Below are 27,116 nucleotides of genomic sequence, written 5' to 3'. Positions count from 1 at the left end.
GCTGGCTCCCTTTCTGGCCCTGCCGCCTTGCCCAGGCCTCCATTGTTGAATGTTTTGCAAGTGACTGGCTGATTAGATTATCTGTCTGGAAACTGTAGAAACGGTTCCCTTCCTTTCCTAAAGAAGCTGCAGAACTGTGAGTTGAACCCCATAAAAACAGGATTTTTTTCCCTTTGCAAAGTAAGCTCAACAACTTTGAGCTGATCCTCAAAAAAACAGGGCTTTTCCCCTTTCCCCCTCTAAAAACTAGGTGCGTATTATGGTCAGGTGCGTCTTATGGATCGAAAAATACGGTATTTTCTATCCTGTGGAGCCGCACTCAAAAAGAGTATTGCCATCCCACTTTCTGAAGTGGTACCCGTTCATTCTGGCACCTTATTCTGCTGCTGTGTGCATTCAAGGGGGTTTTAAGACTGGTCAGCCAACCCACAGAGGGTTTTAATTATAGCAACTGCAAACACAGAACCAGAACACAGCTAATACCTCCATGGTCTGCAAATGATCTGCCATCAAGCCAGAGGCCTTACCTCCCTGGTCATCCAGCATGACCAAAGTTCGAATTCCGGCATCTTTGCTCTGTTGGGAAGGAGAGATGGGGAGAGAAGAGAAGAACGTTAAATGTCTCTGGGATTCTGCAAGATTTCTGGGGCCTGATGTTGCTCAAGGGATTGAACGCAACGAAGGGCACATTCACACCAGGTTTCTGGTCCTCATGCATGTGGCCAAAAGGAAAAGCAGCCACAACTTGAGAACTCTCTGCAAAAGGCTTGCAAAGCAGAATGGACAGGTTGTTAAAGAACGTCATCCCATCATCCTCAGGTCACTTTCGCAACAGACATTTAATAACAATAATAATAATAGTAGTAGTGGTAGTAATAATAATAATAATAATAATAATAATAATAATAATAATAATAATAACAATAATAATAATAGATTACTTATTCCCCGCCCATCTGGCTGGGTTTCCCCAGCCATTCTGGGTGGCTTCCAACAGCAGATTAAAAATACATTTCAAGCGCTATGGGGCCACTTTAAACAGTCCAGGTTTCGCTTATGTATTCAGTCTGGGTTTGTATTCAGTGGTCTCTGTTTGCCTGAGCTGGAGTCTGGACTAAGGATTCTGAGCTCGTGTGTTCTGATTCGATACATGATATCCAATCACAGAAAGCCTCTGCCATTGGCCTTTAAACTCTGAGTCACGATTCGCAGCTTGGAAGTTTAGTCAGCCAATCACGTTGGGAGTGGGTGTGGCCCAGGCCTCCAGAAATGTATATAAGCAGTTGCTTTCTCCCTGTCATAGAATCATAGAAGAGTTGGAAGAGACCACAAGGGCCATTGAGTCCAACCCCCTGCCACTCCTTGGCAGCAAATTCCACTGTCGAACAGCTCTTACTGTCAGGAAGTTCTTCCTAATGTTTAGGTGGAATCTTCTTTCTTGTAGTTTGGAGCCACTGCTCCGTGTCCGCTTCTCTGGAGCAGCAGAAAACAACCTTTCTCCCTCCTCTGTGTGACATCCTTTTATATATTTGAACATGGCTATCATATCACCCCTTAACCTCCTCTTCTCCAGGCTAAACATGCCCAGCTCCCTTAGCCCTTCCTCATAAGGCATCGTTTCCAGGCCCTTGACCATTTTTGTTGCCCTCCTCTGGACACGTTCCAGTTTGTCAGTGTCCTTCTTGAACTGTGGTGCCCAGAACTGGACACAGTACTCCAGGTGAGGTCTGACCAGAGCAGAATACATATATAAGCAGTTGCTTTCTCCCTGTCGTCCAGTTCTGTTAGTTCAATAAAGGTTCTTGTTAAAACAAAATAAAAAAATTCCTTCCAGTAGCACCTTAAAGACCAACTAAGTTAGTTCTTGGTATGAGCTTTCGTGTGCATGCACACTTCTTCAGATACACTGAAACAGAAGTCACCAGACCCTTCTATATAGTGAGAAGGTGGGGAGGGGTATTACTCAGAAGGGTGGTGGGATTGGGTGATTGGCAGATAGCTGTGATGAGCCTGTTGACGACTCTTAACGACTGCAATAGGTCTTACAGGAAAAAGCAAGGGGTGAGAAGGTGAAAAATGGCTTTGTCATGTATAATGAGATAAGAATCCAATGTCTTTGTTCAGACCAGGTCTCTCCATGGTTTTAAGTTTGGTAATAAGTTGCAAGGGACGCAGGTGGCGCTGTGGGTTAAAGCCTCAGCGCCTAGGACTTGCCGATCGAAAGGTCGGCGGTTCGAATCCCTGCGGCGGGGTGCGCTCCCGCTGCTCGGTCCCAGCGCCTGCCAACCTAGCAGTTTGAAAGCACCTCCGGGTGCAAGTAGATAAATAGGGACTGCTTACCAGCGGGAAGGTAAACGACGTTTCCGTGTGCGGCTCTGGCTCGCCAGATGCGGCTTTGTCACGCTGGCCACGTGACCTGGAAGTGTCTCCGGACAGCGCTGGCCCCTGGCCTCTTGAGTGAGATGGGCGCACAACCCCAGAGTCTGTCAAGACTGGCCCGTACGGGCAGGGGTACCTTTACCTTTAATAAGTTGCAATTCAGCAGCTTCTCTTTCCAGTCTATTTCTGAAATTCCTTTGTAATAGAACAGCTACTTTGAGATCTTGTATAGAATGTCCTGGGAGATTGACTATGGCAGACCAACACGGCTACCTATCTGTAAAAGGTTCTTGCTGTTATCGCTGTGCCTTCCCTGGTGGGAAGCTTCCCCCAAAGAATCCTGGGATCTGTAGCTGCATAAGGGTGCGGACGGAAAACTGCTGAGTTCCCTGGGAAGAGGGGCTGTTTCTTACCTCGTCTACCAGCTGCAACATCCTCCTGGTGCTCTCCAAAGCCTGAAGCGAAGATAAAAAAGAGCAGGAAATTAAATATTATTGATTTATAGATTCATAGCGTGATAGGAATTTTATGGTCTTAGATATATGGTAATGTTCATAACCACATGTACGTAGATCAGCACCTGCATGGGCCTATGGCCGTAAATAAAGTTCTTCTTCTTCTTCTTCTTCTAGATCAGCACAGGAAGACCGACCTGAAGCCATTTTGATTCCTAAACTGACCAAATGTTTTCTCTGCAAGGTCAGAGGAAAATGGAAAAGCCTCCCCATTGTCTTTTCCTTCACAAATCCTGTCTTAAGGGAATGTCTGTGTTTGAATAGGTTGACCCTGTGACCTGGCCCAGGAACTAAGTATTTATCACTACAAAAGCATGGCCAGGCTCCGCTGGCAATCCAATCAAGTAAGCTGCCAGACAGGAGATAAAACAACATTCAAATGTTCTGTTTTAGACAGCCTTTTCTGTGATGTAGGTGTGATCTATCTGAGGGGTGGTCTTAGGTTACACCCCTCCTGTGATGTATGTATGATGTTTCTGGGGGTGATCTTGATCTACAGGGTGGCAATTTCAAAGTCTTTATAAGGCCTTGCGCACCATTTTTCTGGGTCCTCCTCCTTTCCTGTTGCAACAGCTTTAATAAAGATCAGGCTTACTAGCTGCTTTGCTTCTCAATATTCTCTGGTTGGCCTCTGTTATTTTCTCCTCCCAATAGGGAATCTATGTAAGGACTCTATATACGGGCTCTTGGGTACCCCATAAGGGAAAAGGGCAATTTTTTGTTTACAACAATAGCATTCCTCACGTTGCAAGGCAGGAATCACAGCTCTGGGAAGCTCTGAGGCTGGCGCTGATGGGAGTTGTAGCGCAGCACCTCTTGAGGGCACCAGGTTAGCAAAAACTGCCAACGCAACCCTTAATGGTAGCAAGTTCTGCAAGTTAATTATGCACTCTGTGAAGAAATTACTTTCTCAAGCCTGTCTTAAGCCAACCAGACAATCAGTTTTACTGGATTCTTCACTGAGTAACCCCAATAAAACTGCACATCCTTTCTTGCCACCAACACCCACCCACCCTGGGACAAAACAAAACAAAACACCATTTGGCAGTGCAACGCACGCTCAAGCAAATTAGTTCCATAGTTCGAATCTGTCTCATTTGCATAAGTATTCTTGTAGCCGTTTTGCAAGAACAAGAATTGTTCTTCAGAACAAAGCCAACTTCCTTGCAATTATATCTCTGGCATATTTGATCAGGAATGCCAAACTGGGGTTGTGGAGGGGGGGGGCAGAAGGTTCTCCAGATTGTAGACTGGGACACAGTCATGCTGCTGTTATAGTAAACTGGGAGCAATTTAAAGCTGGAGGAGGCCATTTCTTCCGGAAGAGGAGGCTACTAACTAAAGGTGCAATGGTCCCGCCAAGTCTTAATAGTCCTTTGCCAGTCCACACAGACCTTATGCATAAACTGATTAGAGAATGAACTGATCCACTGGGTTTTCTACCTTTTTCATTGAACATTATGAGCTACCGTATTTTTTGCTCTATAAGACACACTTTTCCCCTCCTAAAAAGTAAGGTGAAATGTGTGTGCGTCTTATGGAGCGAATGCAGGCTGCCACAAAGTGGTGCGCAATGTAAAAAATAAACAAAAAAAATCAGAATCGTAGAGTTGGAAGGGATGCAGGAATCACAGCGGAAGCATCCCTGATAGATGGCCATCCAACCTCTGCTTAGAAATCTCCAATGAAGGAGAATACTGTATTTTTCTCTCCATAAGACACACTTTGTGTGCGTCTTATGGAGCAAATGTAGGCTGCGCAGCTATCTCAGAAGCCAGAACAGCAAGAGGGATTGCTGCTTTCGCTGCGCAGCGATCTCTCTGGCTTCTGAGATTCAGAATAATTTTTTTCTTGTTTTCCTCCTCCCAAAACTAGGTGCGTCTTGTGGTCTGGTGCATTTATAGAGCGAAAAATACAGTATATTTTATTTTTTCAAATGTACAGCCAGTTACGTCTTGTGTGTTTATTATAGTCCACACAGAGCAGCTGAGCACGGCAACTGCATTTAATGTGCGGGGATGGTCGTGAGGGCAAATCACCACAGATCAGAAAGGATGTGGGAGAACAAGGCGGAAGATATTGGAAGGCAACAGGCTGGCCACGATGCCAGCCGGATTCGCCACAAATCGTCAATAAACAAAGGAGAAATAGTGTAGAGTCGACCCAGGCGAGACTGGGAATAATCTGGTTCTGGGTTCAAATCAGCTCATAGAGGGGGGTTGCCTTCCCAAGTTCCTTTCTCCCCACCCCTCTGGGCAATACCAGCAGCAATTTTGTAAGGAAAAGGGGAATCTGGCTGGTAGAGGCAAAAAAAAAGAATTTTCCCGACCTCATTGTTGACCTGGTGGATGCGCTGTTCAAGGTCTTCCGACTCTGAACCCACCACACCGTTGGCCGCCATCTTGGGATCTTTTGGGAAAGAACCAAGGGGGACGTTTTTCCTTGTAGGGATAAATCCACGGTCTCCTACAGAAAAAGACATCATCATCATCATCATCATCATCATCATCATAAATTTTATTTACACCCCACCCTCCCTAACACCAGTAAAAATTACAGTAAAAACATAATGGGGGGGGGGGAGAAAAAACAACAACCCCAATTTAAAATACAGATTAAAATGCAATTTAAAATGCAGCCTCATTTTAATAGTAGCCCATAGATCACATAAGGGACGCGGGTGGCACTGTGGGTTAAACCACAGAGCCTAGGGCTTGCTGATCAGAAGGTTGGCGGTTCGAATCCCTGCGATGGGGTGAGCTCCCGTTGCTTGGTCCCTGCTCCTGCCAACCTAGCAGTTCGAAAGCACGTCAAAGTGCAAGTAGATAAATAGGTACCGCTCTGGCAGGAAGGTAAACGGTGTTTCCGTGCGCTGCTCTGGCTTGCCAGAAGCAGCTTAGTCATGCTGGCCACATGACCCGGAAGCTGTGCGCCGGCTCCCTTGGCCAGTAAAGCGAGATGAGCGCCGCAACCCCAGAGTCGGCCACGACTGGACCTAATGGTCAGGGGTCCCTTTACCTTTATAGATCACATAAAGGGAGGGAAACATAGGGTCAGACTGAGTCCAAACCAAAGGCCAGGCGGAACAACTCTGTCTTACAGGACCTGCGGAAAGAAATCAGATCCCGCAGGGCCCTGGTCTCTTGTGACAGAGCGTTCCACCAGACCGGGGCCATTGCTGAAAAGGCCCTGGCTCTGGTTGAGGCTAATCTGACTTCCTTTCCTCTTCAAAGAGAAGGAAACACCCGGTTTGAGAGATCACAGGTGCCCAGTCATGTATCGTTTCACATAGTGGTCACCCCACGAGCCAGAAGGAACCCCCACGATCCTTTCCAAATAGCAAAGCATTCTGGGGCTAACCCACAATCCTCTGGGGCATGACTCCAAGTGATCAAACAGCAGAGTCCAAGCAGCCTCTGCTGGGGGCTGGTGGATCTGTCGATTCCAAGTTCTCTCTTTTCCTGATGTTAAACCAGTCTTCCTCTACCGTGGCCCTCCAGATGTTTTTGGGACTACAACTCCCATGATCCCTAGCTAGCAGGACCAGTGGTCAGGGATGGTGGGAATTGTAGTCTCAAAACATATGGAGGGCTGAGTTTGAGGATCTGCGTTAAAGTGAGTTCTCCCCATATCCACCTCAGTCTGCAAACGCATTTATTTCCGAGCCACCTTCAGGAATCTGAACAAGCAGACCCTTCATAGAATCTTAGAATGGGAAGGGACCCAAAGGTCATCTAGCCCAACCCCCTGAAATGCAGGAATCTCAGTTAAAACATCCATTACAGATGGCTGTCTAACCTCTGCTTAAAAACCTTCAAGGAAGGAGAGGCCAGCACCTGCCAAGGGAGTCTGTACCTTGGGGTGACTAATCCAACCAACATAGAATAGAAATAGAAATACTTTATTGTCACTGTGGTGCTGTGGGTTAAACCACAGAGCCTAGGGCTTGCCGATAAGAAAGTCGGTGGTTCGAATCCCCGCAACGGGGTGAGCTCCCGTTGCTCGGTCCCTGCTCCTGGCAACCTAGCAGTTTGAAAGCACGTCAAAGTGCAAGTAGATAAATAGGTACCACTCTGGCAGGAAGGTTAACGGAGTTTCCGTGCGCTGCTCTGGTTCGCCAGAAGCGGCTTAGTCATGCTGGCCACATGACCCGGAAAAATTGTCTGCAGAGCAGACAAACGCCGGCTCCCTTGGCCTGTAATGCGAAAGTTGGTCATGACTGGACCTAATGGTCAGGGGTCCCTTTACCTTAAGGGACGCAGGTGGCGCTGTGGGTTAAACCCCTGAGTCTCTTGGGCTTGCCGATCAGAAGGTCGGCGGTTCGAATCCCCACGACGGGGTGAGCTCCCGTTGCTCAGTCCCAGCTCCTGCCAACCTAGCAGTTCAAAAGCACGTCAAAGTGCAAGTAGATAAATAGGTACCGCTCCGGCGGGGAGGTAAACGGCGTTTCCGTGCGCTGCTCTGGTTCGCCAGAAGTGGCTTAGTCCTGCTGGCCACATGACCCAGAAGCTGTACGCCGGCTCCCTTGGCCTATAGAGCGAGATGAGCGCTGCAACCCCAGAGTCATCTACGACTGGACCTAACGGTCAGGGGTCCCTTTACCACCTGTTTACAGTGAGATTAAACGAGCCCCCCTCCCCCCACAATCTCTCAGTCCTTGTTAAACTCTGTGTGTTGGTGCGGCTTATCATGCTTCTATATCTTTTGCCCAAAGAGATAATCTGAAAGAGTCAGAATATCCGGGATCACTGTCCTACGTTGATATTTACTTACTACTTCGGCAAAAGTTTTACCGCTTAGCCCACAGGATAGCATCTATTACTTTTTTCAACCATAGACTTATTATACTTCTACGGACTTTCAAAGATTGACAGGTGTGTGTTCATTTGATTTCAATATTAGAGAATTTACAAGTGTACACATTTTGTTTTTGTTGTACTAAATCATGTAGATTGTCGCAGGAAACCCCCCCCCCAATCATTCAGTTTGTACAAACTTCACACACACTCACACTCACACACTTCATACGCTACGCTTCTGTTATAAATTCATAGAAAATCAACCATACATCGGATTTGCACTGTTCCACTTTTATTTTACTCCGTGAAGGAAGGACTACAAAATGGGGAAGGTTTGATACAGGCCAGCCATAATCCCTTGAGCATACCAGCACATCCACAGGAGCCCTGCCCAGTTGCTATGCCAACCCTGATGGTCCCAGACAGAAGACCATCAAGGTCACGAAGAACTTGCATATGGGAGTGGATACAGCACTGATTGGAACAAAGGACAGTGACCAGCCCTTCCCTCTGCAGGCAGGAAACTGCAAACTCCCCTTTGTCACCTGGAAAGTACTCATGGGGAGGGGGAAAGGAGGAACCAGCCCAGATACTCAGGTTACCTCCACAACTCCTTCCTCAACCCCTCCTCTTTGTGATGTGTCAATGATGTAGTCATGATGTAGTCTTAGGGATGTAGTTTGGGGGATTAAAGGTAAAGGATATTCGCCAGGCGCGTGACAAAATGGCAGAGCCCAAGGAGTAGACTGTGGTGCAATGGGGTTCTGCAACACCGTGCCGGCTGTCTTGTTGGACGCAATTCCAATGTCCACCTGCTCTGTGCCCGTACGGGCCAGTCTTGACAGACTCTGGGGTTGTGCGCCCATCTCACTCAAGAGGCCGGGGGCCAGCGCTGTCCGGAGACACTTCCGGGTCACGTGGCCAGCGTGACATCGCTGCTCTGGCCAGAGCCAGAGCCAGAGCCAGAGCCAGAGCCAGAGCCGCACACGGAAACGCCGTTTACCTTCCCGCTGGTAAGCGGTCCCTATTTATCTACTTGCACCCGGAGGTGCTTTCGAACTGCTAGGTTGGCAGGCGCTGGGACCGAGAAGTGGGAGCGCACCCCGCCGCAGGGATTCGAACCGCCGACCTTTCGATCAGCAAGCCCTAGGCGCTGAGGCTTTAACCCACAGCGCCACCTGCGTCCCTAGTTTGGGGGATTAGTAACTAATAAAAGTTGGGGTCTTCTTTTGTTCTGGACTTCCATCTTGCTTCATCGTGTTGTGGGTGGGAGCCCTGTCGCGACAGTATCCAGTAAAGGCCAAGCCTAAAGGCTGCTGTTTTGCTCCAAATTGTCCTGGTTGGTGTCTTTGTTTTTTGTCCAAGGGGGCCCTCGGATCCCTCCGTTAACATATTATGCAGTAAGAATTGCAGTGCTATCCAGTATACTGGTCTTTGTGTTGCTTGTATTGCTTGTTGTTTGGTGAGCTTGTCGGCTGGCAGACAGCAAACCAACAAGGCAGCTTTTAGGGCGGAAGCTACTGACTAAAGGTGCAATCATGTGTTAACAATACTTTGCCAGCCAACACAGAGCAGGTGGACATTGGAATTGCGTCCAACAAGACAGCCGGCACGGTGTTGCAGAACCCCATTGCACCACAGTCTACTCCTTGGGCTCTGCCATTTTGTCACGCGCCTGGCGAATATCCCTGGGGAGGGTGGACGGAACCTGCCATAACTCCAGCCCCCACCTCCTCCGTCGGGCGATATGATTCTTCATCCGCATCCCCCGAAGCAGCCATATAATTATCGTGCTTGGAAAGTGCAGCTGTTTGCTCTTTGGGAGCTGAGAAACAGCCGCCCGCCCACCCCCTCGCCCTCCCCCCGAAGGACCTTCCCGGGCTCCCACCTTCTGCTGCTCGGCTCTGCCTGCAAAATTCGTGCAAATTAAAAATAGAGGCTTTGTGTGTGTTTTGTGCTTTTGAACAAAGCGAGAGAGAGAGGAGGGGGCAGAGGTGTAGCTGCGGCAGCAAAACTTTTTTCCCAAGCTGACAGCAAAAGAAAAATGGAGGTAAAGGGTGGGTTGGATGGGAATAAAAGCGGTTTAGGAATGATTCACAGAAACAGAGGAAGAGGGGCCCTAAAGATACCCTTTTGATTGTGTTCGCTGGATGACTTGCACTCTTGAAGGTATCAAAGCGACCAATTAGTTTCTGGGTTCAGTTCAAAGTGGGGTTTTTTTTGTCCTAGAAAGCCTTATGTATCTCAGGACCCCAATACCTCAAGGACTTCCTCTCCCCCTAGGAACCATCCTGGACTTTGCAAACATCATCTGAAGCCCTTCTCCGTGGGCCCCCTCCATGAGAGGTCCAGGGGTGGCAACACAAGAACAGGGCCTTCGCAGTGGTGGCTCCATGTTTGTGGAAAGCTCACCCTGGGGAGGCCCGCCTGGCACCAACATTCCATACCTTTAGGCAAAAGCATTTCTTTCCTGCCAGGCCTTTGCCTCTTCATTACCTGCGGCCTCTTTAGTGAGTGCCGCTCCCTCCTTCTGGGCCGTGTTCAGAAAGTGGTCTTGGGGGATGAGTGTTCAGACCCCTCACTTGTGGGGTGCCTCAGGGTTTCATCCTCTCCCCCATGCTTTTCAACATCTACATGCAGCCGCTGGGAGAGATCATCAGGGGGTTTGGGCTGGGTGTCCATCAATATGCGGATAATACCCAGCTCTACCTCTCTTTTAAATCAGAACCAGTGAAGGCGGTGAAGGTCCTGTGTGAGTGTCTGGAGGCGGTTGGGGGATGGATGGTGGCCAACAGATTGAGGTTGAATCCTGACAAGACAGAAGTACTGTTCTTGAGGGACAGGAGGCGGGCAGGTTTGGAGGACTCCCTGGTCCTGAATGGGGTAACTGTGCCCCTGAAGGACCAGGTGCGCAGCCTGGGAGTCATTCTGGACTCACAGCTGTCCATGGAGGCGCAGGTCAATTCTGTGTCCAGGGCAGCTGTCCACCAGCTCCATCTAGTACGCAGGATGAGACCCTCCCTGCCCACAGACGGTCTCGCCAGAGTGGCACATGCTCTGGTTATCTCCCGCTTGGACTACTGCCATGCGCTCTACGTGGGGCTCCCTTTGAAGGTGACCCGGAAACTAAAACTAATCCAGAATGCAGCATCTAGACTGGTGACTGGGAGCGGCCGCCGAAACCATATAACACTGGTCCTGAAAGACCTACATTGGCTCCCAGTACATTTCCGAGCACAATTCAAAGTGTTGAAAGCCCTAAACGGCCTCGGTCCAGTATACCTGAAGGAGCGTCTCCACCCCCATCGTTCTGCCCGGACACTAAGGTCCAGTGCTGAGGGCCTTCTGGCGGTTCCCTCATTGCGAGAACCAGAGCTTTAAACACTGTTCATACCTGTGAACAATTGCTTCATCTCCAGTTTGTCTGTAACTCCCTGATGAAATCTGGTTCCTTTTTATACCACAAATGTTTAGGGGGCTTTGTCCTGATTTTGTTCAGCTGTAGAGGGACAGAGATCCTCCAAATGGCAGAAAGTCCCAGATTCAGTCTCCAGGTAAAGGTAAAGGTAAAGGTACCCCTGCCCGTACGGGCCAGTCTTGACAGACTCTGGGGTTGTGCGCCCATCTCACTTAAGAGGCCGGGGGCCAGCGCTGTCCGGAGACACTTCCGGGTCACGTGGCCAGCGTGACATCGCTGCTCTGGCGAGCCAGAGCCGCACACGGAAACGCCGTTTACCTTCCCACCAGTAAGCAGTCCCTATTTATCTACTTGCACCCGGAGGTGCTTTCGAACTGCTAGGTTGGCAGGCGCTGGGACCAAGCAGCGGGAGCGCACCCCGCCGCAGGGATTCGAACCGCCGACCTTTCGATCGGCAAGTCCTAGGCACTGAGGCTTTAACCCACAGCGCCACCTGCGTCCCTTATAGTCTCCAGGTAGGGGCCGAGAAAAACTCCTCCCTGGAATCCTGCAGAGATGCTGCCAGCCAGTGTAGGCAATATTGCACTGTATTACCAACCTTACTGTCTGCTTGTGAAACATGGACCACTAATAAACTCCATCTCCAACTCCTTGGACAATTCCATCAATGGCGTCTCCAAAAATTTTTGCATATCACTTGCGAAGACAGGCAAACTAATACCAGTGTACTGGAAGAAGCAAAGATCACCAGTGTTGAAGCAATGATTCTTCAACATCAACTTCGTTGGACTGGTCATGTTGTGCGGATGCCTGATTGTCATCTTACAAAGTACTGTAACTACTCTATTCTGAACTTAAAAATGGAAAGCGTAACGCTGGTGGTCAACAAAAGAGGTTTAAAGATTGTCTCAAGGCAAATCTTAAAAATGTAGTATAAACACTGACAATTGGGAAACAGTGGCCTGCGAGTGCTCCAGTTGGAGAACAGCCTTTCCCAAAGGTGTCCTGGGCTTTGAAGACACTCGAACTCAGGACGCAAGGGAGAAACATGCCAAGAGGAAGACACGCTTGGCAAATCCACACCGTGATCAACTCCCACCTGGAAACCAATGTCCCCACTGTGGAAGGATGTGTGGATCCAGAATTGGCCTCCACACTTATGGACTCACTGTTAAAACCGTGTTCATGGAAGACAATCTAACTCAGCTATGAGGGATCGCCAAAAAAGGAGAAGAAGACATGGACAAATGGTCTGACTCGGTATAAGGCAGTTTTCTATGTTCTAAGTGGGGTGGGTGGAGTTGCCCTTGTGCCTTTACTTTCTGCACGAAAGCTAATTTCAAAAGACAATGGGTATTTTGGTGTTAGAAGTGTACCAGGCCTAGTAGCCACCAGCCATCAAAGGCAATTCACCTAAACCCTATGGATCACCATTTAGTGTGAGGCTATGCAAAAATCTAGAAAGGGGGGGGGTGCTTACATTGCCAGGTGATGTTGGAGAAGGACTTTCAAAAAGCATTTTTAGCAGGGTTTAACGGCCTGCTCTTTTATTTATTCAATTTAGATTGCCAGTGAGTAGTGCATTTCTAAAAGGATTCCAGGTGGCTGTCTCTTACGCATGGTAATAACTGTAACGAAGTTATCGCCCTTTTAAAAAATAAGGAAGTGGAAGCATTTGAGCCTTAATGCGTGCCTAGGACATTGGTTAATTAAATTAAGTGATTCCGTGTGAAGAACACTGGAAAAAGCTCGCTACTTTCTGGGACCTCCTCCTGACTCCCCAGAAAAGTGCCCTTGAATAGATGTAGGATTACAGCATTATTATTTTTTTTCATCCTGTGCAACTGGCAGGGCCATCGCAGCTACAAGAATCATAGAGCTGGAGGGGAACCAGAGTATCATCTAGTCCACCGCCCTGCAATAATAATAACAATAATTGTTATGTACTGAAGTTCTTACCCTGGGCCAGCAGGGGGATACTGTAGATAGTTATGCAAATGAAGGATCGAAAGTGACCTTCAGTGATTGGATAATTTTAGAAGGTTGTTACAGTAGCGAGGTTCTGGAGCTCTATATAAGCAGGCTGACTGAGCTCCTCAGTTCAGTTCTGTTCCAGCTTACAAATAAAGAGCTGCTTTGGAGAAATTGCTGTGTCGTCTGATATGTTCACCCACAACCTAATAATAATGATAATGATAATGATAATGATGATAATAATAACAACAACAACAACAACAACAACAACAACAACAATAATACATTTTATTTATACCCCGCCCGCCCCTGCCAAAGCTGGGCTCAGGGCGGCTAACACCAATAAAATCAGGTGCTGTGGGTTAGGGTGGCACTGTGGGTTAAACCACAGAGCCTAGGACTTGCCGATCAGAAGGTCGGCGGTTCGAATTCCCGCGACGGGGTGAGCTCCCGTTGCTCAGTCTCTGCTCCTGCCAACCTAGCAGTTCAAAAGCATGTCAAAGTGCAAGTAGATAAATAGTTACCGCTCCGGTGGGAAGGTAAACGGCATTTCCGTGCGCTGCTCTGGTTCGCCAGAAGCGGCTTAGTCATGCTGGCCACATGACCCGGAAGCTGTACGCCGGCTCCCTCGGCCAACAAAGCGAGATGAGCGCCGCAACCCCAGAGTCGGCCACGACTGGACCTAATGGTCAGAGGTCCCTTTACCTTTATCTTTTAAAAACATAATGGGGGAGAACCCCAATTTAAAATACAGGTTAAAATGCAATTTAAAATGCAGCCTCATTTTAAAAGTAGCCCAAAAATCAAAACCATAAGGGGAGGGAAACATAAGGGTCAGACTGAGTCCAAACCAAAGGCCAGGTGGAACAGCTTCATCTTGCAGGTCCTGCGGAAAGATGTCAAGTCCCGCAGGGCCCTAGTCTCTTGTGACAGAGCGTTCCACCAAGTCGGGGCCAGCGCTGAAAAGGCCCTGGCCCTAGTTGAGACCAATCTAACCACCTTGCGACCTGGGACCTCCAAAACGTTGTCATTTGTGGACCTTAAGGTCCTCCGTGGGGCATAACAGGATAGGAGGTCCCATAGGTACGTGGGTCCTGGGCTGCTCCTATGCGGGGATCGAACCTGCAACCATGACATTATCAGCACCACGCTCCAGCCAACTGAGCTTTCCAGGCCAGCCCATCCATGAGGCAAGTGGAGCAACTGACTCAAGTGGCAGAATCCCAATATAGTTCTTTATTTCCCCATTTGCTGCTGATGTAGATCTTCCGTCACCCCTCCTTCCCTGGCAAGGAGGGGCCACCGTTTTGCACTTCGCCTCAGGTGCCAAAATGCCTTGGGCATCACACACTTCGTCTCTGCATGGCAGGCGCCGGATCAGTGCCATAGATTCTCCCAACACCTCTCTGAGAGCAGCTTTCACCACAGCCTCACCCAGAGACCATTTGAGTTCTTCGAGAGACAAACTATTTCGTCAAGCAAGTCCTGCATCCTGTCTCCCCGAAAGATTCCATCAACGGTGCCTCCAAAAAATTTTACACATCACTTGGGTCGACAGGTCAACTAATACCAGTGTACTAGAAGAAGCAAAGATCATCCGTGTCAAAGCAATGATTCTTCAACATCAACTTTGTTGGACTGGTCGTGTTGTGCGGATGCCTGATGATCGTCTTCCAAAGCAACTACTCTATTCCGAACTTAAAAATGGAAAGCGTAATGCTGGTGGTCAACAAAAGAGGTTCGAAGACCCTCTCAAGGCAAACCTTTTAAAATGTAGTATTTTTTTCATCCTGTGCAACTGGCAGGGCCTTACGGGGTCTTCGCTGCGAGATCACATTCATCCGGTACTATACCAGCTGCACTGGCTCCCGGTGGAGTACAGGATGAGGTTTAAGGTGCAGGTTTTGACCTTTAAAGCCCTATACACCTAGGACCCTCGTACCTACGGGACCGGCTCTCCTGGTATGCCCCACTGAGGAACTTACGGTCTTCAAACAAAAACATCCTGGAGGTCCTGGGCCATAGGGAGGTTAGGCTGGCCTCAACCAGAGCCAGGGCCTTTTCGGCCATGGCCCCGATCTGGTGGAACGCTCAGTCCCAGGAGACTGGCCATGGAGGCGCAGGTTGCAGCCACAGCAAAGGTGGCATTTTTCCATCTCCGCCATATTAAGCAGTTGGCTCCTTACCTCTCACGCCCTGACCTAGCCACTGTGATCCACGCGATGGTCACCTCCAGACTGGATTATTGTAACTCGCTCTACGTGGGGCTACCCTTGAAACTGACCCAGAAACTCCAGCGGGTGCAGAATGCTGCAGCGAGGCTCCTTACGGGGTCTTCGCTGCGAGATCACATTCACCCGGTACTATACCAGCTGCACTGGCTCCCGGTGGAGTACAGGATCAGGTTCAAGGTGCTGGTTTTAACCTTCAAAGCCCTATACACCTAGGACCCTCGTACCTACGGGACCGCCTCTCCTGGTATGCCCCACAGAGGACCTTACGGTCTTCAAACAAAAACATCTTGGAGGTCCCAGGCCACAGGGAAGTTAGGCTGGCCTCAACCAGAGCCAGGGCTTTTTCGGCCATGGCCCCAATCTGGTGGAACGCTCTGTCACAAGAGACCAGGGTCCTGAGGGACTTGACATCTTTCCACAGGGCCTGAAAGACGGAGCTGTTCCACCAGGCCTTTGGCCAAGGCACAGTCTGACCCCCTCCTTTGGCAATCCTCATAGAACTCTAGCCCAATGGTTGCCATGAATTTGATTCTGAATTGATTCTAGAATGAATTGATTTTAGAATGCTGTGTTACTTTTATTGCTGTTAGCCGCTCTGAGCCCGGCTTCGGCTGGGGAGGGTGGGATATAAATAAAAAATTAGTAGTAGTAGTAGCAGCAGCATAAACACCAACAATTGGGAAACACTGGCCTGCGAGCGCTCCAGTTGGAGAACAGCCTTGACCAAAGGTGTTCTGGGCTTTGAAGACACTTGAACTCAGGACGCAAGGGAGAAACATGCTAGGAGGAAGACACGCTTGGCAAATCCACACCGGGATCAACTCCCGCCCGGAAACCTATGTCCCCACTGTGGAAGGACGTGGGGATCCAGAATTGGCCTCCACAGTCACTTACGGACTCACTGTTAAAACCGTGTTCATGGAAGACAATCTTACTCGGCTACGAGGGATTGCCGAAGAAGAAGAAAGCATTCTGACCTCACAATGGCCAACCAGATGCCAGTGGGAAACAGGATCCGAGCGCAAGAGCAAGTCTCCTCTCCTGCAGTTTCCAGGGACTGGGACTCAGAAGCCCCACTGCCTCCAACCGCGGACGCTGAGCTGAGCCATGGAGGCTTGAAAGCAGCCACTGACAGCTCTTTCCCCCATGGATTTGGCTGACCCTCCTTTAAAACTGTCCAAGTCAACGGCCATCGCTGCCTCCTGTGGCAGGGAGTTCCATAGTTCAATCTGTGCTGTGTGAAGAAGGACTTGCTTTTCCCCTGCCCTGAATCTCCCAACGCTCAGCTTCACTGGATGTCCACAAGTTCTAGTAGAGAGGGAGAATCACTTTTCCCTCTCTACTTTCTCTGTGTCATGAATCACTTCTATTTCAGTTGCTCCATCCCAATTTGCTTGCCCAAAAACCTCACATGGAGGCCAGACTACACCCTGGACTCAGTTAAAAAAAAACACCCAGCATTTTGAACGCATTATAAACATGCAACACCAGGAGGCACTGTAGAGCACAAAACTTTCCCATGTGATTTTACATAGCGCTTTTTTCCTTTGGTTATAACGATTTAATTGATGACTTCTTTATAGCATTCCCCCCCCCCCCGCCGTGTGTAGATCCACCCCCTGTCTTAGAGAGCATTCTTCCTGATTTCATAGAATGATAGAATCATAGAGTTGGAAGAGACCACAAGGGCCATCGAGTCCAACCCCCTGCCAAGCAGGAAACACCATCAGAGCACTCCTGACATATGGTTGTCAAGCCTCTGCTTAAAGACCTCCAAAGAAGGAGACTCCACCACACTCCTTGGCAGCAAATTCCACTGTTGAACAGCTCTTACTGCCCGCATGGAAGATAGATGACAAGGATTACTCCTCCCAATTTCCTTGCAGGGATGTTCGTACACCTTTGCATTCGTCGCTTGTTTGCCCCACACTTTTCAATGTATCTCCCCATCACTTTCCTAAGTGCAAACAGTCCACTCCTTTTTTAAAAAAAAAAAACCTGTGCACACTTGAATTTCCCAGATACGCACTGACTCAAACCCCCACCTGCAAAATGCTGGCCCTTGAAGCAACATAGACTCTCAGAACTGCAGCACCTCAGCCGTGACTCAGTTTCCCCTTCGTCAAGGACCTGCCTGCTGGTTAATGCCTCACGGCTGACTGAAAGCACAACATCAGATTTGGCCAAAGCTATTGAGCATGACTCATCGGAGCCTTTCAGCTTCCCTTCGTTCCCTCTTACACTGGGGGAGGGAGGAGAAGAACAGGTCAGTTGTGGGGGGTGGAGAGCAAGAAGGATCTCAAACCCATTAGAGCCCGGAGCCTTCACAACCCATTAGGTGGGGAGGCCAAATGCCTGACAGTTTACAAGCCTTCTCCTCTGCCCCATCTCTCTTGTCAATATAACCTTTCAGTTCTTCTGGCATCGGAAAGTGGGAATAATGCTATTACTATAGATGCCCCTCCATCTCACAGTCCCCTGGGCTGCTGCAGTTATGGAACAGGATGCCAGTCTCGAAATGAGCCCTGCTCCTCTGCCGTCCAGCGTGACGTATGGACAGAGTCCTCTGTTTTTGGCTGCACACATCTTAAACTGTAAACCCATCCCTAGCTCAGCAGTACAGGAAACACACTGGTACTGTGATAGGAATTTTGAGGTCATAAAGGTAAATGGACCCCTGACTATTAGGTCCAGTCATGGCCGACTCTGGGGTTGCGGCGCTCATCTTGCTTTGTTGGCCGAGGGAGCTGGCATACAGCTTCCGGGTCATGTGGCCAGCAGGACTAAGCCGCTTCTGGCGAACCAGAGCAGCGCATGGAAACACCATTTACCTTCCCGCTGGAGCGGTACCTATTTATCTACTTGCACTTTGATGTGCTCTCGAACTGCTAGGTTGGCAGGAGCAGGGACCGAGCAACGGGAGCTCACCCCGTCATTGTGGGGATTCGAACCGCCAACCTTCTGATCGTCATGTCCGAGGCTCTGTGGTTTAACCCACAGCGTCCCCCACGCCCCTTTGAGGTCTTAGATATATGGTAATGTTCATAAGCGTACCAACCAAGCACGTACATACATCAGCCCAGGAAGACTGACCTGGAACCATTTTGATTCCTAAACTGAGCCAATGTTTTCTCTGCAAGGTCAAACTGGGAAACTTCCCCATTGTCTCTTTCCTCACAAATCCTGTCTTAAGGGCACATTTAAGATATGAACAGGGTGTGAGCCTGTGACCTGGCCCAGGAACTAAGTATTTATCATTACAAAAGACTGGCCAGGCTCCCCAAGGTATCCAATCAAGTGAGCATTAACAGGTAACCTGTCAGACAGGAGATAAACAATGCACTCAGATTTCTGCTATAGACCGCCCTTTCTGTGATGTATGTATGATGTATCTGGGGGTGGTCTTGATCTACAGGGTGGCAATTTCAAAAGTCTTTATAAGGCCTTGCGCGCCATTGTTCTAGGTTCCTCCTCCTTTCCTGCGGGTGAGGGGAGCACCCTGTTGCAACAGATCAATAAAGATCAGGCTTACTAGCAGCTTTGCTTCTCAATATTCTCTGCTTGGCCTCTGTTATCTTCTACCAATCGGGAACCTATGTAAGGACTCTATATGGGCTCTTGTGTCCCCCATAAGGGAAAAGGGCAATTTTTGTTTACAACAATACCAAGCCCCTGAAGGACCAGGTGTGCAGCCTGGGAGTGATTCTGGACTCACAGCTGTCCATGGAGGCACAGGTCCATTCTGTGTCCAGGGCAGCTGTCTCCCAGCTCCATCTGGTACGCAGGATGAGACCGTACCTGCCCACAGACTGTCTCACTTTGCAAACATCATCTGAAGCCCTTCTCCGTGGGCCCCCTCCATGAGAGGTCCAGGGGTGGCAACACAAGAACAGGGCCTTCGCAGTGGTGGCTCCATGCTTGTGGAAAGCTCTCCCTGGGGAGGCCCGCCTGGCACCAACATTCCATGCCTTTAGGCAAAAGCATTTCTTTCCTGCCAGGCCTTTGCCTCTTCATTACCTGCGGCCTCTTTAGTGAGTGCCGCTCCCTCCTTCTGGGCCGTGTTCAGAAAGTGGTCTTGGGGGATGAGTGTTCAGACCCCTCACTTGTGGGGTGCCTCAGGGTTTCATCCTCTCCCCCATGCTTTTCAACATCTACATGCAGCCGCTGGGAGAGATCATCAGGGGGTTTGGGCTGGGTGTCCATCAATATGCGGATAATACCCAGCTCTACCTCTCTTTTAAATCAGAACCAGTGAAGGCGGTGAAGGTCCTGTGTGAGTGTCTGGAGGCGGTTGGGGGATGGATGGTGGCCAACAGATTGAGGTTGAATCCTGACAAGACAGAAGTACTGTTCTTGAGGGACAGGAGGCGGGCAGGTTTGGAGGACTCCCTGGTCCTGAATGGGGTAACTGTGCCCCTGAAGGACCAGGTGCGCAGCCTGGGAGTCATTCTGGACTCACAGCTGTCCATGGAGGCGCAGGTCAATTCTGTGTCCAGGGCAGCTGTCTCCCAGCTCCACCTGGTACGCAGGATGAGACCCTCCCTGCCTGCAGACTGTCTGGCCAGAGTGGCACATGCTCTGGTTATCTCCCGCTTGGACTACTGCCATGCGCTCTACGTGGGGCTCCCTTTGAAGGTGACCCGGAAACTAAAACTAATCCAGAATGCAGCATCTAGACTGGTGACTGGGAGCGGCCGCCGGGACCACATAACACCGGTCTTGAAAGACCTGCATTGGTTCCCAGTATGTTTCCGAGCACAATTCAAAGTGTTGGTGCTGACCTTGAAAGCCCTAAACAGCCTCGGTCCAGTGTACCTGAAGGAGCGTCTCCACCCCCATCGTTCTGCCCTGACACTGAGGTCCAGCTCCGAGGGCCTTCTGGCAGTTCCCTCCCTGCGAGAAACAAAGTTACAGGGAACCAGGCAGAGGGCCTTCTTGGTGGTGGCACCCACCCTGTGGAACGCCCTCCCATCAGATGTCAAAGAGAAAAACACCTACCAGACTTTTTAGAAGACATCTGAAGGCAGCCTTGTTTAGGGAAGCTTTTAATGTTTAATAGGTTATTGTATTTTAGTGTTTTGTTGGAAGCTGCCCAGAGTGGCTGGGGGGACCCAGCCAGATGGGCGGGGTATAAATAATATATTATTATTATTATTATTATTATTATTATTATTAGTCAGATCATTGGGTCCAGCCGGCTCAGTACTGTCTGCACTGGCCGGCAGCAGGGCTTGGGACAAGGCTCCTCTCCCAGAGATGCTGTCGAGGATTGAACTTGGACCTTCTGCATGCTCTCTCGCTGACCCACAGCCCTTCCTCGACTTGTTTCCTCTGCGTCTGCTACATGACCTGGTCTGGCCCTGCTGCTAAGTGGTTTCTTTTGTGGTCCAGCCAATCTCCCTCTGGAACAGAGATGGGCAGCGGCATGCAGGCAAAGTGCCCGTCAAACGTCCCTAAGGACACGGGTTCAAGACCCGCTGCCAACTAGAGCGTCATCACATCGGTGCAAACACAAATCTCCTTTCTACGAGGTACCTAAGTGCCTCCATCCTGCGCGGTTCAGGCGTCCAGGCAGGCCCCTTTCCTTAATGAGCAGAGCAGTCTTGTAACTGCCAGTGACAAAGGGCTCCCTTTTATCCAGCGCTAATTGGCGGAAGACTTTGCAAGCAGCCACTTAATGCATCCGTTCCCTAATGGCTCCTAGCTGAAATTAAGTGAAGAGATCCAAGGAAGATTTATCCAGGCAATTACAAGCTTTGTTGTTCGCGGAGGGCAAGGCTACGCATGGCTGCCAACCACAATGGCTGTGCAGCACCTCTGTTGCTGGAAAAGGCAGGGGGGGAGAGTACCGCTCTTGTGTTCGAATCCTGCCTGCCACTTTCCCCTCGGGGCGTCTGATTGGCCACTGTGACAACAGGGTGTTGGACTAGACAGGCCACTGATCTGATCCAGCAGCCAGAGTCTTCTTATGTTCTAACTGAACCTCCAGCTCCAAATACTATCTGAAGAAGTGTGCATGCACACGAAAGCTCATACCAAGAACTAACTTAGTTGGTCTTTAAGGTGCTACTGGAAGGAATTTTTTTTGTTTTGACTCCAGCTCCAAAGACAGTCTATCTAGGTTCCTAGGTTCATAGGGCTATTTGGTCACGGTAAGAACAGGCTAATAATAATAATAATAATAATAATAATAATAATAATAATAAATTATTTATACCCCGCCCTCCCCAGCCAGAGCCGGGCTCAGGGCGGCTAACACCAGTAAAGTTACAGTAAAAACATAATAGAAAAAAGCCCAATTTAAAATACAGGTTAAAATGCAATTTAAAATGCAGCCTCATTTTAAAAGTAGCCCATAGATCAAAACCTTAAGGGGAGGGAAACATAAGGGTCAGACCGAGTCCAAACCAAAGGCCTGGTGGAACAGCTCTGTCTTGCAGGCTCTGCGGAAAGATGTCAAGTTCCGCAGGGCCCTGGTCTCTTGTGACAGAGCCTTCCACCAAGTCGGGGCCAGTGCTGAAAAGGCCCTGGCCATAGTTGAGACCAACCTAACCACCTTGTGACCACCAAAATGTTTTCATTTGTTGACCTTAAAGTCCTCTGTGGGGCATACCAGGAGAGGCAGTCCCATAGGTACGAGGGTCCTAGACTCGATGGGTTGCTGGCTGATCCAGCAGGGCTATTGGGCAGCTCAGAAGGAGGGTGAGAACGTGGTGCTGATAATGCCAAGGTTGCAGGTTCGAACCTGTACGGGCCAGCTGCATATTCTTGCATTGCAGGGGGTTGGACTAGATGACCCTCAGGGTCCCAACTCTACGATTGCATCATTCTTTTCCCATTGGCCTACACAGATAATCCTGCCAAGCTACAAGGGGAATTGTCCTGCTTCCCCAAAATTTCTAAACCAGGACCACAGCTCAGCACAGGATGCAGCTGATTTGCACGCAGAAGGACACAAGGTTTTTCTTAGCATCTCGAAGAGAACCATGCCTAAAATCCTGGAGGGCTGCTGCCAGTCAGTGTACGCAACCCTGCGCTAGATGGACTCAGCATAAATAGGGTGGCTTCCTTTCTAAGCGCAGCAAGGGTCTGCTCACAGCTTTGCAAGCTTCCAGTCGTCTCAGCGGCTTCTGCGTTTGCCTTCCATTGCAGCCACAACCCAGGAAAAAAAATAACAATAACAGAACCCGAAGAGGGGACTGAGACGAGGAAGGTGAGCCTGCAAGGTTTACACCAGGATTTCTAAAGGCTGAGGTCCCTCCAAAACATTTAGGAGTGCCAGTGAATCGGTATCTGGGGAGCCCAGAGATTCCCCCCTCCAATTTCTTGCAATATGTCACAGCGAAGGGGATTCCCGGGTAGAATTTGTGGGCCGCAAGCTACCACATGCTTAAAAGAGCAAAATATATTGGGCAAGTCATGCTTACTGCCATCCCAGAAGGGAATAATATATTATTATTATTATTATTATTATTATTATTATTATTATTATTATTAATACCCCGCCCATCTGGCTGGGTTTCCCCAGCCACTCTGGGCGGGTTCCAACAAAACACTAAAATACAATAACCTATTAAACATTAAAAGCTTCCCTAAACAGGGCTGCCTTCAGATGTCTTCTAAAAGTTTGATAGTTATTTTTCTCTTCCAATTATATTCCTTCCAATATACCTGAAGGAGCGTCTCCACCCCCATCGTTCAGCCTGAACACTGAGGTCCAGCGCCGAGGGCCTTCTGGCAGTTCCCTCACTGCAAGAAGTGAGGTTACAGGGAACCAGGCACAGGGCCTTCTCGGTGGTGGCGCCCTCCCTGTGGAACGCCCTCCCATCAGATGTCAAGGAAATAAACTACCAGACTTTTAGAAGACATCTGAAGGCAGCCCTGTTTAGGGTAGCTTTTAATATCTGAAGGACTATTGCATTTTTATATACTGTAGGTTAGGCTGAGAGGCAGCCCAAGATTGCCCAGTGAGCTACATAGCTGAGTGGAGATTTGAACCCTGGTCTCCTAGTCCAACACTCCAACCATCAAAGTTAAAAAAAGTAAAGGACCCCTGGATGGTTAAGTCCAGTCAAAGGCGACTATGGGGTTGCGGCGCTCATCTCGCTTTCAGGCCGAGGGAGCCGACGTTTGTCCGCAGACAGCTTTCCGGGTCATGTGGCAAGCAGGACTAAGCCACTTCTGGTGTAACGGGACACTGTGATGGAAACCAGAGCGCATGAAAACGCTGTTTAGCTTCCCGCTGGCGTGGTACCTATTTATCTACTCGCACTGGTGTGCTTTCAAACTACTAGGTTGGTAGGAGCTGGGACAGAGCAACGGGAGCTCACCCCGTCGTGGGGATTCGAACCACCAACCTCCCGATTCGCAAGCCCAAGAGGCTCAGTGGTTTAGACTGCAGCACCACATTACCCCACACTAGTCAGATCATGGTCACAAACAGAATCAGCTCCCTGATTCTTTCAAAACCAAGGAGAAGGGGGGCACTCAGCCCTCCACACGCACCTGTTTTACAAAGCTTTGACACCAGCCTCCAACTCTATTTGCTGCCTCTCAAATGCAAAACACAGATTTGCCACCTTTACATTTTTCACACAGCCAACGAACCCTTCCAAAAAAAGACCAGGCTAGCCACCCTCCCACTTGCTTTCGAGCTTCACAATCTCAGCGCTGCAAAACAGTTTGGTGACGGTCTCGATTCCTTCACGAGTTTTCTGAAACGTTTCTTGCGGCAGTGAAGGTAAACACAATGCCCTTGCAAGAGGTGATGTGCTCAAAGAGCTCCCTCCATCTGTCTCCAGATGCACTTTGCAAGAGGTCAGCTGCAAGCCATGTAAAATCAGAGCTTGTAAACAGAACCAAGCAGCAGAAAAGGGTTTACAGGTCTGCATTTCAAAATGTCTGGGTATTCTGGGAATCTTCAGGTGGAAGGGGAAACATATGGGGACTTCAAGACTGTCACTATTTTCCAAGTGGGATTCAATCAAACACCAGCAAATTCGTGTTGCACAATTAAGGTGGAACTGATGCTCTTTGAACAAACTCGTTTCCAAAACAAAACAAAACCCAAACATTTTGCAGGAAGGAAAGTGATGGTGAAAATGCTCTGGAAAGCAGGGAATGGCAATACTTCAACAGAAGTATAGTGCCCAGACCAAGGGAAGTAATAGTTTTGCTCTATTCTGCCTTGGTCAGACCACACCCGGAGTCCTGTGTCCTGTTCTGGGCGCCACAATTTAGGGAGGATATCGACAAGCTGGAAGGTGAGCAGAGGAGGGTGACCAAGGTGATCAAGCCTGATGAGGAACAGTTGAGGGAGCTGCATGCAGGCCTGGAGGTGACATGACAGCATTTTCAAACACCTGTAGATTTGACACATGGGAGATGGAGCAAGCTTCTTTTCCGCTACTCTAGACGGGAGGAGATTTTGACTAAACATTAGGAAGGACTTACTGTCAGAAAGAGCTGTTCAACCGTGGAACAGACTCTCTCTTGGAGGTTATAGAGCACAAGTTGGTCAGGGATTCCTTAGCAATCATTCTTGCACATCAAGGGGTTGGACTGGATGATCACTGGTGCCCCTTCCAACGCTACAGTTCTAGCGGATTGACACCACGTTGTGTAACCTACTTGCAAACAAATCAAAACAAATGCGCAATAAGCAGATGGTGCCCCTTAACCTCCCTGTAAATTTGGAGTAAGCAAATCGAGATGAACGCTCCACAGTTTGTCTGGGAGTGACCTAGAATCACAGAATCCTGGAGTTGGAAGAGAGCACAAGGGCCATCGAGTCCAACCCCCTGCCAAGCAGGAAACACCATCAGAGCACTCCTGACATATGGTTGTCAAGCCTCTGCTTAAAGACCTCCAAAGAAGGAGACTCCACCACACTCCTTGGCAGCAAATTCCACTGTCAAACAGCTCTGCCTCTCCTGTGACAAGATGAGAGAGGGGAAAGATGGAAACTTATAGCTGAGAACCAACTCACAGTTGCTGGGCCTTTATATACTGCTGTGATATAGTATTACGACGCAACGGTACATATTGCTCCCTCAGGCGACACTCTGGAGCGAGGGGAAGGGTGAGTCTGTACACTTCAAACGGTTGGAGCTTGCAAGAGAACCCAGGAGTCCTAACTTGGGTTGCAGAGAGAGAGACAGTGTGGTGCATTGGTTAGAGCAGGCAAAGGCAAATTCAGCTCTCCAGATGTTTTGGGACTACAGCTTCCATGATCCCTAGCTAACAGGACCAGTGGTCAGGGATGATGGGATGATGGGAATTGTCGTCCAAAACATCTGGAGGGCCGAGTTTGCCTATGCCTGGCTTAGAGTATCAGAGGCTTGGGTTCAAATCTCCTCTCAGGCATAAAGCTCACTGGGTGCCCTTGGGCCATCTCTCGGCCTAGCCTACCTCACAGGGCTGTTGTAGAGATTAAATGGTGAGGGGGAGAAAACCATGTATGCACCTCAGGCTTCCTCAGGGAAATAATAATAATAATAATATAATAATAATTTTTATTTATACCCTGCCCTCCCCAGCCAAGACCGGGCTCAGGGCGGCAAACAAGCAATAATAAAAACAAGTTGAATGAATACAACTTAAAAACAAGTTTAAAATACAACATTAAAATATTAAAATGCAGCCTATTCATTAAAATGAATAGATGAACACTGATAAACAGCAGATTAACTCAGGCAACTTCACGATTCCCCATTCCTGTGGTCATTTCGAAACCATCCACACCACTCCCTGCATTTCAGGGGGTTGGACTAGATGACCCTTGGTAGTCCCTTTCAACTCCAGCCCCCTAATTCCAGCCTCCGCTTGGACCCTCAGAAACACCTGTTCCCCCATCACTCGCATCCAGAATTAATCCCAGGGAAACCAGATCAACGCATCTGACACCAACACACCCCTCCTCCTCCCCACCACCCACCATCCAGAATTTCCCTCTGGACTCCCCCTCTATTCAGTTTCAGATCCAAGGCGCCCCTCTCCCCTCCCCAAGGCGCACGACGCTCAATCCGCCTCTTTTATAAGGGGGGAGACCCATCAAGAACTTTGCCCGTTCGCTCGCAGTTCCCGACAGAAGGGAATAAACAACAGGTTGGTGGCTCGCAGGAAGAGGTTTTTGGCAACTCCCTGACGCATCGCAGAAGCGGCTTCGGGATTCAGGCGGACCGGCGCAAAACGCAACGAAATAAAAGGCTGAAGTTTGTTAGAGGCTGGAACGAAAATGGCCAAAATGTTGCAGGACCACAATTCCGAAGGAATGATGCGCCGCCTTTGAAGTTTACCTGCTCATTTTCGCTCTCAAATCAAACAGTAAATTTTTTTCAAAAATTCTTCTTTTGATGAAGACTCACTTTCTTGAGCTTCCCAGCGACCCCCATATCGCAACAGCTCCCCCCTCCCGCCCCCAAATCTTTTTTTACCTGTTTCTCCTCCTGTCCCAGACTCCTGCCTCCCAGTCCTCCCTCATCAGCCACAAGCCCAGCGCGCAGGATGGAGCCCCGCCCTCCCAGCCTGGGGCGGCCGACCCCCCCCCCCACTGCACCGCCTCTGGAGCCACCCCATTGGGCGGGGAGCCTTGAAAGGCAGCCGGGGGAGGCCTCTGGTTGGCTGCCGGGCTGGGGAAAGGGACAGGGCGGGGCCGGGAAAGCCTTGGGCTGGTACCCGCCCGCCTCTCCTTCCCCCCAGGGGATGCTGTTGCCAGGGGCAACCTGACGTGAGCCAGGGGAGGATGCAGATCGCAACTTGGCACAACTCTGCGTCTGCCAGAATGAACTTCAATTCC

At 49.5% G+C, this 27,116-nt stretch overlaps 1 protein-coding gene across 1 annotated transcript in view; it reads right to left on the bottom strand.

Annotated features, from left to right (window-relative positions):
• Positions 1-26,859, bottom strand: part of LOC307221333 (synaptosomal-associated protein 25-like) — a 35,360-nt gene extending 8,501 nt beyond the window's left edge. The window contains exons 1-4 of the mRNA XM_079985783.1: positions 26,755-26,859; positions 5,224-5,360; positions 2,793-2,834; positions 528-576 (exon numbers count right to left, since the gene is read on the bottom strand). Of these exons, the coding sequence (XP_079841909.1) occupies positions 528-576; positions 2,793-2,834; positions 5,224-5,295 (163 nt within the window). The 5' untranslated portion in view covers positions 5,296-5,360; positions 26,755-26,859. The remainder of the gene's footprint in view (positions 1-527; positions 577-2,792; positions 2,835-5,223; positions 5,361-26,754) is intronic.
• Positions 26,860-27,116: the final 257 nt, after the last annotated feature.

The sequence above is a fragment of the Podarcis cretensis genome (genome assembly GCF_951804945.1).
Source record: "Podarcis cretensis genome assembly, chromosome: 8".
Classification (NCBI taxonomy): domain Eukaryota; kingdom Metazoa; phylum Chordata; class Lepidosauria; order Squamata; family Lacertidae; genus Podarcis; species Podarcis cretensis.
The sequence above is the reverse complement of the archived record's forward strand: the minus strand, read 5'-3'. Positions and strand labels throughout refer to the sequence as shown.